General features: G+C 30.8%; 3 protein-coding genes across 7 annotated transcripts in view; 1 reads left to right on the top strand and 2 right to left on the bottom strand.

Annotated features, from left to right (window-relative positions):
- Nucleotides 1–828: 828 nt before the first annotated feature.
- LOC117209877 (casein kinase I) lies at nt 829–5,947 on the bottom strand. The gene is made up of 6 exons (XM_033452321.1): nt 5,488–5,947; nt 4,225–4,334; nt 3,848–4,070; nt 3,457–3,750; nt 3,084–3,357; nt 829–2,782 (listed from the first exon to the last, which is right to left on the bottom strand). The coding sequence occupies exons 1-6, from the start codon at nt 5,617–5,619 to the stop codon at nt 2,766–2,768; spliced, it is 1,050 nt and encodes a 349-aa protein (XP_033308212.1). The 5' UTR covers nt 5,620–5,947; the 3' UTR covers nt 829–2,765.
- Nucleotides 5,948–6,996: 1,049 nt separating this feature from the next.
- On the top strand, nt 6,997–11,814 carry LOC117209875 (methionine--tRNA ligase, mitochondrial-like). 2 transcript variants are annotated; one of them, XR_004487998.1, is made up of 8 exons: nt 6,997–7,249; nt 8,344–8,505; nt 8,605–8,879; nt 8,949–9,174; nt 9,252–9,478; nt 9,547–9,781; nt 9,860–10,597; nt 11,497–11,814. XR_004487998.1 is itself a non-coding variant. In XM_033452315.1 (7 exons), exons 1-7 carry the CDS (start codon nt 6,997–6,999, stop codon nt 10,417–10,419), a joined length of 1,938 nt encoding a protein of 645 aa, XP_033308206.1. In that variant the 3' UTR covers nt 10,420–11,814. The 2 variants fall into 2 exon arrangements, 1 of the variants encoding a protein (XP_033308206.1); XM_033452315.1 differs by having other exon boundaries at nt 9,860–11,814.
- Nucleotides 11,815–12,387: 573 nt separating this feature from the next.
- LOC117209876 (dopamine receptor 1-like) overlaps nt 12,388–14,781 on the bottom strand; it is a 55,442-nt gene continuing 53,048 nt past the window's right edge. For all 4 annotated transcript variants that reach the window (XM_033452316.1, XM_033452318.1, XM_033452320.1 and 1 more), the window contains 4 exons: nt 14,566–14,707; nt 14,132–14,235; nt 13,456–13,738; nt 12,388–12,715 (listed from right to left, as the gene is read on the bottom strand). In XM_033452316.1, the coding sequence (XP_033308207.1) occupies nt 12,431–12,715; nt 13,456–13,738; nt 14,132–14,235; nt 14,566–14,707 (814 nt within the window). In that variant the 3' untranslated portion in view covers nt 12,388–12,430. The remainder of the gene's footprint in view (nt 12,716–13,455; nt 13,739–14,131; nt 14,236–14,565; nt 14,708–14,781) is intronic.

The following is a 14,781-nucleotide window of genomic DNA, read 5'->3' as shown; positions in this document are numbered from 1 at the left end:
GAAATAACGTATATCTTAATTACTGTCATAATTTTATTATACATACACACATGTATGTATGTATGCACATATATAAAGCATTATCTGTATACAGAATATCTTGTGAGGTATTTAACAAACTTTTCTTACGTATTTGCTACGTCATTAAGAATAAAAAGAATATACATTATAGGTCGTCACATTATAGGTTTATTTTGTTTCGTAATCACCGATAAATGTTTAGTTTTGTTTCAAGTATAATGGTTCAGTTCCTTATTTCCAATCTGTAAGATGCAGATTATATTGATTTCAAATTCATATACAAATTTTATCTTGTTTTTTTACTACTATAATATTAATAGAAAAGAATATACACACGCGCGCGCCCGCGCACACACACACACATACGCACACGCACATACATATATATATATATACTTATTTATTTATTTATTGTATATATATATATTGTATATATATTAAAAACATATATACAAGATTTTTGAAGTACCACCCTTTTTTTCACGATTAAAATATAGAAAATAAGAAATATTAGTATCATTAAAATTAGCATACAACATTAAGTAGAGTGTATAAATTCACTCTTATGAGTACACAAGTTATCAATAGCAATCAACATTTCGTTTATTTATCTTGTTATATAACTATTATATTTTATAAGAACTCTGTTATAGTATAAGTATGGTGGTAAGTTCATTAAAAATAACGATTAGCATCACATACATGATTTGAAGATTGCCTATGTAAAAAACGCAACTGAATTGTTCTTTTACTATTCATCCAATGTATTATTTTTGATGGATAACGAAATTAAATAGATCTATAGAGTATATGACATTTTTTTTATTCAGAATGATTTGCTGAACACGTGGGAAAAATTTGTTGAATACCTCACGGGACATCCTATATATACATACATACATACCAGATAGTAATAAGTGCTTATATCATTAATTATTCATTAACTTACTCGTTCATTCATTCTCGCTGCATAGTAGTACACACTTTTATTCATCAATTTTGTTTTTTCATAATAGTAATAATATTAAAATAATAAAAATAATATTAATAATAATAATAAACCATACATTCACTCAAAGATATTTAATGATTATATCTCTTTTCTTTTTATTACTGTCTAAAAACTTCATCAAACAAATTGTCCTTCCAAAATATAACGGTACACAGGATCCAGTCGTATTATCCCTTGTATCTTGGTTCGTACTAACGTTGACTGGACATTTTTTATTATTTTTTTTATTTTTTAAGAATATTTTTGTAGTAAGGACATGAGTTAACATTATTGATTATATATCATTTTGGAAGTAGTGCTTGGAACATAGACGTGAATATTGACGCAACTAGAATGGTTGATGTAAACAAAAATTTTCAATGACAGAAACGAATTTTTTTAAAACTTCTACTGTGTTTAACGTGACTTCGTGTGCGAGATTTCATTATGCATATTAACAACCAACTGCCCGATCGGTTAAAGATCTCGCAAGTCACGTAACATAAACTTAATATCGAAGCAATAGCGCGGGAAATACTACTGCACAGTCTCTGCCATTAAAACTATATGAAGGAAGTCCTTTGGCTGGAACTGGTTACAGAGTTGCTTTCCATGCATCAAGTATTTTATGTACTATTTGTATATATTCTTTTCTTCAAATGTAAAGCAATCTGTAATCCATCTCCAATACAGAGAAATCTGCTTAATATTCCTTTTATTTATCATGATCGACTAAATGTACTCACAGAAAGAAAGAGAGTAAAGAGTGAAGTTTATTAGGTCAGAGTAGCTAATAATTTGTTCGTTTCTTGATCGATACAACGTATCTAGAAATTAAATTGCTGCCTTAATAGTAATATTACTTCCAGTATTTACTTCAAAGATACTTCCACTTACTCGTACATACGCATGTATGTGTTTATGTCTACGTTGTGTGTGTATATATATACATATTTATGTATGTATACATATATACTCATATAGAAAAAAAGTGTTACCACAGTGTCAATAGTATCAAAGAAAAATCTTTGATACCATTGACATGATAATTTATGTAAGAAAAATATTAACATTTCTCTCGAAGTTGCACACGTTATATTTATATTATATTGTACTGAGAATAAAACAAAAATCAGGAAGCAACAAACTGTATTTATCTCTCAGTACACATATATTTCCTTCATACTCTCGCATAATCATTCACTCGTCCTCACGTTTGTGTTTCTATTTGTAGAATAGATATAAAATTTTATACGATGTACTCAATTAATTACCCCGAATGCTTGAGAGTAGTCAAAACCGCATCCTCTCTTTCTTTCTATGAAAATTGTTTGTCGGATTTTCGATTAAATCACACATTACACCTTTACGTGTAATCTTTTACAAAGGTCTTCGGGGCATCAAAACCTTTATTTCAATTATTATCAACGGTGAATTAAATAGGTAATAACAAAATAAGAACAAGCCACCTCTGGCTGATTTCACTTGGATTTTAAGCACAAAGAGGTGGATCAACCAAAACTCTAAGCACTGAGAATACATTGAAGTTTTCACTAATTAGCGAATTCACAAACGTGTACTCGTGGCATTGTCCTTTACTCGTGTACGATACGCTTGTAACCATAAATCTCCTCCTTAATGCAAACTTAGAGGATTGATTGATTTGACTCTTTGCATGGCATTCATACAAAGTTGAGTACCTGGTCGTGGACACTTCAATAACTGCAAATAGGACTGATGCAATGACAAGGAATTATAGTTTTATCCTTTCTGAAACAAAAAATACATTGTACGTTATATAAATGAAGAATAATATACCAAATGACAATTAATACTAGCGAAACGGAATATTAATGCCAATAATGATTTGTATATCAAATTTTGTAATAATAAGAGAGATTAAAACGAAAAACGATAGTCAATTTTCACTATGCTCTTGATTATACGTTATAGAAAATATTTGTATAAATTATTATGTCGCTATTATAATATGGAGTTGCTTTTTTAATATATGTATAGAAACTAAAGATGATGTAATATGCAGTATAATTGATGATATAGCAAAAAGTACCTGGTTGAGCGTTGGTCTGAGCTGGTGGCTGAGCTTGGGCTTGTCCTTGCCCCTGAGCATTTGGTGCGGATTGACCTGGACCACCTCCAGTTGTTAAAGTAGGGAGACAATTCTTTTGCTTCAACATTGTCCAATCAAAAGTATAATCATATTGGTGATTCAATGTACGGAAAAGTATACGGAAAAGTTGGCGAAGATACATATAATCTGGACTTTCTTCGAAACGTAGACCTCGTGTATAATTTAAATACATCGCGAATTCAGCAGGAAATCCCTGATTAAAAAAAATAAATAAATAAGTTTCTTTCTAAATAATACAACGTATTCTAGTTTTAATAGAAAATTTATAAGTTCATAAACATATTAAACTTACCTTACATAAAACTTCCACAGGCGTGGACATTTTCTTTTCACTTATTTTCTCATATTTCTGCTTTTTGGTAGCAGCTTTAAGTCCTTGCCAAGGAAGAGATCCGCGATTGAAATACATAAGCACATAACCAAGTGATTCCATATCATCACGGCGGCTCTGTTCTATTCCAAGATGTGCATTAATCGAAGCATACCTTGCTGTGCCTGTTAAATTTTTATCCTCTCGATACATTATATGCAGTCTTGTACGACTATCTCTATATTTTTTAGCTAATCCAAAATCAATAAGAAAGAGCTAAAAGTTTAGAAACAATTATCATGATATTACAATGAAAATTATTATACAATCTACATTATAGATTGTGTTATGATTTAACATTGTTAAAATATACCTTATTACAGTGACGGCCAATACCCATTAAAAAGTTATCTGGTTTGATGTCTCTATGAATAAAATGTTTGCAATGAACATATTCAATCCTACCAATCATTTGATCTGCTAACATTAAGACTGTTTTTATTGTGAATCTTCTAGTACAAAAGGTGAAAAGGTCTTCAAGAGATGGACCAAGGAGGTCCATGACAAGTACATTATACTCTCGTTCTTGTCCATACCTACATTTAATAAGAAAACAGTAAAATTGTATTTTTATTCAAAAAGCAAACTTAATTGTCTATTTTATAAATTAATTACATACTAGATAACAATATCTATAACATGTTAGATATCTCTTGACAAATAAAACAAGCTGTTAAAGGTAATAGTTACCAACGTATATGAGGTATTCCTATACCACCATGCAAAATTTTATATAGCTTTGACTCATATAAGAGTTGAGGATGTCGAGCACGTATACTTTCCAACTTAACAGCAACTTCCTAGAATAATACATAATTAATACCTATTATGTTTTATTATTGAAACAAGCTAATATAATTTGTACATAAACTATTACAGGTTTATAATATGTTGTCTTCTATACATGTCTTTATATAAAATGTTTTTTTTTTTTATAAGTCACATATTACCGATTAAATTCATACTATTTATATAATTATTGCATAGTATATATAATTACTCTCATTTAGCACTCTTTAAATATTTTTTTATTATATTTATTATTTCAATATTGTATTAAAATTTGCACACATATACATATAACCAATCTGTATTTAATATAAAAATAATTGTTATATGTTATATGTTAAATATTTAACACTTGTCGTCGTATATCAGTAATGAAATCACTATTACATCTTATTAATTAATTCAGTATCATTTTTATTTCCAAAAACAATTGTTTGACAAATAAAATGTAATTCGATGACACACAATATTCATAAGCAAAAAATATAATAACAAAAACTTTTATGTAAAGTAGGAAATGTAATATGCTATAGGATACAATTTATTGAAAACAATTTCGCATAAACACAAAGAATAAAACAGTATAAATATGATAAAAACAGGTTTTAGATGTGAACTTTATTTTCTGCAGAAAAGAATTTTAACAATATAGGAGCAATTTTTAAACGCTTATTTGGTACTTTGTACTATCTAATTTATGACAAACATTACAGATATATGTATTTTAATAACAAACATTGTCTTACGATTTACACACATAAACAATAAATATACTGTTCTTTTTTACATATAGAGGTCAATCACATTGCAAAAAGTTGGATGATCGTTTACAATTAAATAAACGCCATGAAATTTTGAAAAATTGTAATTCTGTATGTCGATTAAATAGACATAACTTTACCGAAACGGAAAGTTTATAAGTTGCAAATTCTCCAAGGGAAAACAATGGATATTTCATGTAACCAATAACAATATCATAAAAAAAACATATTTCGTAAGAAGTTTAATAACGTTTAGTATCATAAGGAGAAATTTCTGTCACGATACAGATTTATAGTTGAATAACTTGTTACGAACGGAATGAAAAATTAAAAAAGAAAAGAAGTAAGACAAGGAGTGGAAGATGTGCTGGCAGGTCGTCTCACGTGAAACGGTACTCCTTACCTCACCATTAGAGATGTTGATACCGAGGTAAATGTCGCCAAAGGATCCCGAGCCAATCTTTCTCAACAGCCTGTATTTGCTACCCACGATAAACTCATTCTTTGCTACTGACATTGCCAACTGCATCGACATATTGCTCCTGGCTTCCCTATTTCTATCCTTCCTCCGCTAGAACCGACGGCGGACTTCTACGACTGGCTCACGTCGGACTCGAACCTGATTTAAAGTACTAAGCGTACCCGATAGGACTTATACGCCATTTACTGGCAAACTCGACGATGTTGACTACTCCCAAAGTCGTAATGATCGACGATTTTCTTCGATAAAAATCTGTTCAGGTAGCCCAAAAGTCACTCTCTAGTGGCACAACAAAACCCCACTAATACGCCGACATTTTCCCTTTCGCTAGAAGCACGAGAGCAACTGACGTTGCGGAAACGATGCGTCACGACGGGCGGCGTTCAAGTCAGAGTCCTTATCAACGAATTGCTATTAATTAACCACACTATCTTTTCGATCGAACCATCCGGAAACTTTCTATTTTAATTACGAGAAAAATTTCGTTCGGCTCAGCTACGAGTTTACCACTGTCTCAAAATTTAATCGTGCAAAATGACTCGCTTGAATTCGCGGTACTAGATTTTCGCCAGGTCTGTATCAATCTGATTGCGATTCCTCGAATGAACACCGTCTCTTACAGTGACGTCTATATAAGTCGAAACATGTGTTATTAAAATGGAACTTTTTCTCCCGAGTCACATTTTTCTTTCTGTCACAGTTATTTAGCATTTAAAGAAAAAGATATTCATTGGCAAGATAAATGAAAACTAAGAAAGAACAAGCAAGAATATTTTATATTTTCATATTTTTTTCGATAGTTTTATATATTTTACCTTATATGAGAAATAATACAAGTAAAACGAGTAAATTAAACGATTTAAAAAGATTTGGTTCTTTCTACTTGATATTGGCATACTTTTGTAATACTTATTTTTAAGAGTATGTAATTACACTCTTAGATAATTTTTTTGTGAAACAGGTAATATAGAAGTAGGAATTTTGAAATTTGTAAAAAATATATATAGTATTGTTAACAATATTATTAACAATATTTATAATTTTTGTTGTACACACATATAATGTACTTCAGAGCAATATAGGTCAAAAGTACCATTACTTTTTTAAGGATGTATATTCGTATATACATAGATACATTACTGATCGTACCGGAACCTTGTGCTACTTATTAGAAATTGATACGAAATGCGTTTTGCATTTCTTATTTATAGTTTGCTTTAAATTGAATGAAAATTTGATTAGAAAATGTTACAAGCACTTTTCTGTTTATGATTTTGATAGTGTTCAGCGCAAAATACTCCAAATTTTGTAAAGTACTGAGCGACATCTAAGATGTATGCTATATATGTATATATAGTAAGATAAACGTGTAATGAAAACTTTTTTACGTTTACATTGTTGAATTAATAACTAACAAATATTGAATGATTCATGGCAATTTCTTCACAAGCAATACGACTACCAATATTAATATCTATGAAAAACGTTTTTTTTTGTACAAACAATTGCAATAAGAGATACATTATGACAACTTGTACAAAGCTTGAAAAAGTTTTGGAAAGACTTGAAAAAAATCCTTTTTTTGAAAAATATGCTAATAAAATAGCGAAATTTCAACAAACCAGCCCAGATGAGTTCTTACAGCGTGTCGAAAATGAAGAAAAGAAGATTCAAGGAAGGAAAGGTATAATAACCTATATAATATTTTGCAAATACTTAATATTTGTTATTATTAATCTATCAAATGAAAATCGATATACTTTTTTTTATTATATATATATGTTATTCGTTTATTATTATTTAAATATAGAAAATATAAAAATATAGAAAAAATATGTGAGTGATATAACAACATACTACTTAATTGTTTTTACTTTTTAATAATTATTCATAAGTAAGTATTATATGTTGCTTTCTTTGATATATATATATATATTGTTAAATTAAAGAGAAACAGGAAGACGAGTATAAGTATTATCAAAGTCAAGCAAAACCATATTTGAAACAGAACAAGCAACCTGAGCAAGCTCACTTAAATACCATAATGAAAGTTGATATGATTCAGGATAAATCAAAGGATGAGATTGTAAAAATTTGGAAAGATTATCATAAAGATAAAGATTACATATGTGGTATATTAACACCAGAGCAATTTGATAAAATGTTCGAACGTGGGAAGCATCATACAACATTTTTGTTGCCATTACCTAGGAAACAAGGATATGAGTTTATTGTTAGTCAATTCTATGGATTAGAGATCCATATGACACCACTTTTGTGGTATCAAGCGCATAAAGAGAATGCACCAGAATGTCTAACTTTGGTTCATTATACAGAATTAAGAGATGACAAAGGAATTATTCTTATGCGCGGCGAATTTGATAAAAAATGCATTAACGTGCAAGAAGCACAGTGTTTAGTGAATGAATTACAATTATATTATTGTACAGACAATACAAAGAGATTACAACTATTGGAAACTTTTACTAATAAGCCTGATGAATTTAAGTATATGGATCTTGTAGCACAGTTAGAATCAATACAATTGGAATTACAATAATTGAATATTTGCATATAAAATTTATTGTAATTATATTTTATTTGATACTGTGGATATACAGAATTTGTATATAGTGCTCTGAAAATAAATGATGAAGTAAAATATTTGTATTGAGTTATTTATCAACTACAATTACTACACTTGATTTTCAGATGTTTTATATCTTATGCATTTGCATTGTTTTGAATAGTTCTAATATACATTGATTTTAATTTTAGTTACAGTCCATCTGTCAAGATCTTGTCATATTCAGTCTTTGTGGATGTTTCCATTCGTAATGACAAGAACACAACCATGGAATTATGTTAAAAAAAGGAATTTTAGTGATCATGCAATGAAAAGCATATATATTACTACACCTATATTTTATGTTAATGCTGGTATGTTATTATAAACATAGAAGAATTTGTTTTATAAATGCATAGAAATATACATTATGACAGTCAATATTAAAACATTGATTTGTTACTTTTCCTTAGGACCACATATAGGACATCTTTATACAGCAGTTTTGGCAGATACCATAGCTAGATTCAATGCTATGCTAGGACATTCTGTGTTTTTATGTACAGGTACAGATGAACATGGCATGAAAGTTCAGAAAGCTGCAAGTAATGTGACTTTACCTATTCCTGAATATTGTACTCGGGTTTCACGTCAATTTCAAGAAATGTGTGATGTGTTTGATGTTGAATATTCAAAGTTTATTAGAACAACTGAAGAACGACATCAAGAAGCAGTTCTTGATTTTTGGGTAGTTAAACTTATAGAGTGTTAATCAATAAGAATGGATAGAGAAATACATGAAGATAAAATTTTGCAGAATCGTTTAGAAAAAAATGGATATATTTATCAAGGAAAATATTCTGGTTGGTATAATGTATCAGAAGAAGCGTTTGTCCCAGATAAAGATGTAGTAAAAAAGAATTCTGCAAATATTAATGAAGCATATACAGAATCAGGAGATGTGTTAGAATGGATGGAGGAAGAGTGTTATAAATTTCGATTGTCTTCTTTTAAAAATGAATTAAAACGTTGGTTGAAAAATGGTATATATACAATTCGATTTAACAAATTTGGTTTAATTAAAAGAAATTGCAGTTTTAATGGTTGAAATTATATTTAGCAAATGTAATAGAACCAGAAATATATCACACGAGCTTGATTCCGTGGATAGACAATTTACAAGACTTAAGCATTTCTAGACCTATCAAGAGAGTGTCTTGGGCAATTCCTACTCCTTCTGATGAATCTCATACAGTATATGTATGGCTGGATGCATTAGTCAATTATTTAACTTCAGTGGGATATCCAGATGATTCATTTAGAAAATTTTGGCCACCAACTGTACAAGTAAATGTCTTTACTTCGTTCTAATTTGAGAATGTCACTATACAAATCTAAGAATATTTTTAAATTAGGTTATAGGAAAGGATATATTGAAATTTCATGGTATATATTGGCCAGCATTTTTAATGGCTGCTGGTCTTGAATTACCAAAAAAACTTATATGTCATGGACATTGGACTGTTAAAGATAAAAAGATGTCAAAATCCAAAGAAAATGTAATATCACCTTTTGAAGCAATGCATAATTTTACACAAGATGGTCTAAGATATTTTCTCTTACGACATGCAGTGCTGCACACAGATGCAAGTAAGACAAAGAATGTGTAGTATGTGTTTCAAATATTGCCCTTTCTTTATTTTCTAATATCTTATTTCTTCCTTGTAGATTATAACAATTTAAAAATTCAGAATGTACTAAATTCTGAGCTAGCTGATACACTAGGTAATTTATTTAATCGTTGTTTTGGTAAAAGTATTAATCCAGACGGAATAATATATAACTCTGCCGAATATATAAACATTTTAAAATCCGAGATAGCTCGTAAAAATGTAGTAGCTTTGGAAGAATTAAGTGAAAAAGCTAAGGAATATTATGAGAAATATAATTTGTATTGCACAGTGGATATTGTGATGAATATGTTGCACATTGCTAATCAAATGTTTCAACATCATCGGCCATGGGAATTAAGCAAAGCCAAAGATCTCGATTCTGTAAAGCAACTTGAAGCTGTGATCTCTTTAGCTTTGGAAAATCTACGAGTAGCTGCTTTAGTATTGTATCCCATTATACCAAAGTCAGCTTCTAATCTTCTTGATGTTCTTCAAGTTTCAAAAAGCAATCGTACTTGGGAAGATACAAAACCGATTCACTTAACAAATGCTTCGAATGAAACAAGACACGTTTTGACGCAGAATATATTATTTTTTAAAAAAATAAAAAATTGAGAAAACATTGAATATTTGAGTTATTAATAAACAGATAGGATGATAAGGATGTAATAAAATGTTGCAAATTTAATATTCGCGTGGAAGTCTTACGTTAATATATTTACAGAGAACGATCATTCAGATATATCATTAGTATACATCGACTTCGTGCACGTATCATTCCGACAGAAAAAACGTAGGATTTCTGTATTTTTTTTATCTTATTACGATACCCTAACTGTAGTCTCTCTCTTGTCGGAATGCAGTACACATTGCAAATCGCTGATATAGATGATGGAAGAGACTCAATGAGCGTCGGTTGCATATTGCAAGGATTTTTTTCGTTTAGATAAGTGACGCAGATTTGAGATTCGACGGGTTGCGCAACAGTTTTGCCACACGTTAGCACCTAAACGAAATATCGCTTACAATGCAAAAATACGTGGATCGCGTGTTGGTGTCCCGTCAAATAGAAAAATAAATAAATGACTATTTACAAGATGGAAAATGAATCTGTGCGGATTCCACCGCGATCCTAGTACTAATATGTATAAGCTACGATTCGATAGACGTTACTATTAGTACTTCAATGTAACATCCAGCTTCACATCGTAGATGCGCTATTAACATGATTTTATAATTACAATTGCTTTATGAGAATGTTACCTAAATACTAGTTTCGAATTTCTCTACTCACGAATTTTAATCCTTATTTTTTTTGTTCTTTTTAGTTTTAAATTGATATCCTCCTGTTCGATTTTTTTTTTTTTTTTGATAATTCGTGTTTATTCCTTTTAGTGTAAGAGCAGATTATGTCTCACGGATATGTTTTGAACTACCTTTTGGTGATTGTCTTTAAGTAAATATTTTTTCTTAACCGTCCATTTATATCGATAAATTCTCTTCCCCTTTCACCATGGATGAAAGAAAAATATTCAGCAAAAAAAATCCACATGTAACCTTTTTCTGTTTGGGGTGAGAGGGGAAAGGAAAAGAAAGGGAACGTACTGTTACTTGGTGACTGTTGCTCATGGCGATAAAATCTATATTATTTCGAGATATTTTATGCGTAAAGTACGTGGTTGTTTGTTGCAGATGATACGAGAAATACGTGGAATATCTGCCGAGGAGAACTCGATAAGTCAACGAATTCGATATCTCGAAAAGCATTTGCAGATTTTGTAATACATTTTCTGTATAATGAAACAGTAAAGCTGAAGTTGACAACGACGGTTACGATTACTGTTCTAGATGGTTGTAAATTTTATTCCACCCGTTACCATTATGGGAACTTGAAAAATTACAGTGGCTATAAAAAGTATTTGTACACCATTGTATCTATTATAGCATTTACATACTAATTAATTAGGTTTAGATATATTAAATTTTGTGTCATTTAATAGTACTTTCATATGGCTACAAAAAAAAGAAAAAGAAAAAAATGATACTGTGAAAATGAAAATGAAAAATAAAGGTATGTATAAATACTTTTTTTAACTACTATATATGGATATGTTCATGTAACGCTCTTCGATTCGACCGAAAAATTCGTACCAAGAACGTAGAGTGCCACGCGCAAGACTGACGACAGGAGGGATGTAATATTTCCGACATGGTTTTATTAACATGTTGATTGCCACGATTGTTATCGATGACACATGTTACCAAATTTTTTCGAATGATTAAAATAAGATAAATTTTAGAAACTAACAAATTTTCAACAATATGAATAATTTAGATAACACTGTTAGATACAAAATGCACAAATACAATATTTTATAAAAATTAAGTATATAGTATATTTAAAGAGCAAAATATATAAAATTCGCGTGGCAGTCAACGTGTTAACGTGTTACGTGTTATTAATAAAATCACTTACATAGGATTAATGACCGCGATGGAAAATCTTTTAACTGTATTTAAATTCGCGAAATGCGCAGGAAGGCGAAATGCGCGCTTTTATGCGCTGAAGCGCAATATTCGTTCGATAGGAAGATCGATAAATCTGAAGGGAGAAATTCGAGTCTGATTATATCGCACTGACGATAGTATCGCGATGTCTTTGCGCCATCATTCCGACTTGACAACTGTCCGCGCTTGATCTTGGACTAATATTACATTCGATCATAGACCCGTTTCGTTTTTGCACAACCACGGATCGAAATTCTCCGCATTCGCTAGTCGACGGTTGGTTTCCTCGGGCTCGCGCACCCTTTGTAAGAATTCTTTTGAACGCTTCTCGAAACTCTGTGTTAAAGATGCTGTAGATGATCGGATTGAAGGCCGAGTTGCTGTAGCCGAGCCAAGTGAGTACCTGTTACATATCAAACTTTGTTTCGTGTTTTCTTTTTTACATCTTTTTTATGATCATAATACGGTCGAACTTCGATCGAGTCTCTATAATTCGAAAACCTTTACGAGATTTTAATTCTTTAATTCTTCGCTTGAGATACGAGTTACCGAAGTTCGATTGTATTAGGTTAAGAGTCGTTTAAAAATGCTTTAATTAGTATAAAAGATGTTTTTGAAAAATATTTTTATGATGGCGTGGTTTAATCCAATAAGGACCATGTAGCGAAATAATTAAGACATTATTACAAAACATAAATAAAATGAGTTATTCTTTTAAGTTATAAAAATGTATTAGAGTAGTAGGTATATTACAGAAGTCCATACACAAATCGAAACTGAACAAAAATAGTTTACCATAGTGATATAAAATACTTGAATTTCTTTAAATTTCATAAAATTATCGGATCTAAATTGAAGAAGAAATTAGTAACGGTAACGATATTGAGCAAATGCTTGAAATTTCTTTTCATAATTGCGATATGGACTATAAGTGGATTCAATAATTCAAAATGACTAAAAAGATATTACGTATGTTACCTTAATGCATTTTTGGTCCTTAGTGAGTTAATGAAAAATAGCAGAAAAAGCAGATATTCATTTTTTAAAAATAATGATTAAAAAATCCATTCGAGTACGGTTCTGTGCATATCTGTTTTCTTTCGAAACGATATCTTGTGAGAAAAGAAAGAGACATATTCATACTTGGAATGCTCGGACTGATATGCAGGTCTTGCAATATGAAGCGACGATATTTACGCAGAAAAAGGGTACCCAGCATATTAAGAAAACACCCATAATTACACCCACTGTTATAGCGGCTTTATGATCAGACACATGATAAGGACTTGTCGGCTTCGTTTTTGTTTGCGGCTTTGGTGGTTTGTTGCGAGTACTTTTCGCACGAAAACTCTTGGCCATTGAGGTATCCGGCAGTTTCGTTACTGCACGGATGCTTTTTACGTGTTTCTGTGCGTAGCAATAGAGCCTGGAAATACCAAATCATATCATAAGAGAGAACATCTTTGAATGGTATATCTTGATAATTTATAATTAACGGGTTTCAAGTTTTGTTTTTAATTATTTTGTATGGGAAAAAATCGTAATGTCTTAGAAAGTTCGTGATATTAGTTTATTATATTCGCAGGGGAAGCGCGCTATAAATTTCTTATTTCTTCCAAGGAAGCTATTTTGAAATTCAATACATACCCAATCAATCTTATGTTATTGAAATCGTCTTTTTATTGTATTTTGGAGCCAAACATTTTTTTTCATATTTCAATAGTTATTTTTAAAACTCAGAAGATATCACGTCTTTTCCCTCTGATCGTCATTTGTCTAATTGTACAAGTAAATTTTCTCAAAATTATTTCGAGCTTACCTGCAATAAATCCCCAGCATTACGATGCAGGGCACGTAAAAAGATATAGAAGAGGAAACTATCGCGTAGGTGAGTGTAAGGTCTAAGGCGCACGTAGGATGTTCCTGAAAGATAAAACGATCGAAGAGTAGGCGCGCAGTTATTTAAACAAAGGATCATCCTTTTTTATACATCATACCAGATATATAGATTTTTAACGAGCAAAAAATAAATTACTGAACTGTCTTGCTTCTCAATAACTGTAAAAAATAGGAAATTTCGATAAGCTACTTTCTGTAAATTCTAGAAATTCTACACTGTTTACACTGTGAGATACTATCTCAATCGATTTACTATACATAGCACTGTTACTTACTTGTAAAATTAATGGCTTACTGATACGAATCAAGAAGCAGACAGAATTCATGCGATAACCAAACATTTATCGTACGTACCTCTTTACCATCGTCATACATTACGGGCTCATCTGCTCGGTGAAGGCCTAGGCTGATTGGCACGAAGGATATGAGTCCTGCGAGCAACCATACGATAGCGATTCCAGCAACCGCGACTCTTCTTGTCACCCAACGACCGTATCTGACCGCGAAACGGTAAGTGTACGTTATTTAAATTATCAAGGAGAGATACAATATCTAAACGGTTAAACATAA

The sequence above is a fragment of the Bombus bifarius genome, unplaced genomic scaffold (genome assembly GCF_011952205.1).
Source record: "Bombus bifarius isolate JDL3187 unplaced genomic scaffold, Bbif_JDL3187 scf7180000008194, whole genome shotgun sequence".
Classification (NCBI taxonomy): domain Eukaryota; kingdom Metazoa; phylum Arthropoda; class Insecta; order Hymenoptera; family Apidae; genus Bombus; species Bombus bifarius.
Note: the sequence above shows the minus strand (reverse complement) of the source record. Positions and strands in the feature narration are given on the sequence as shown.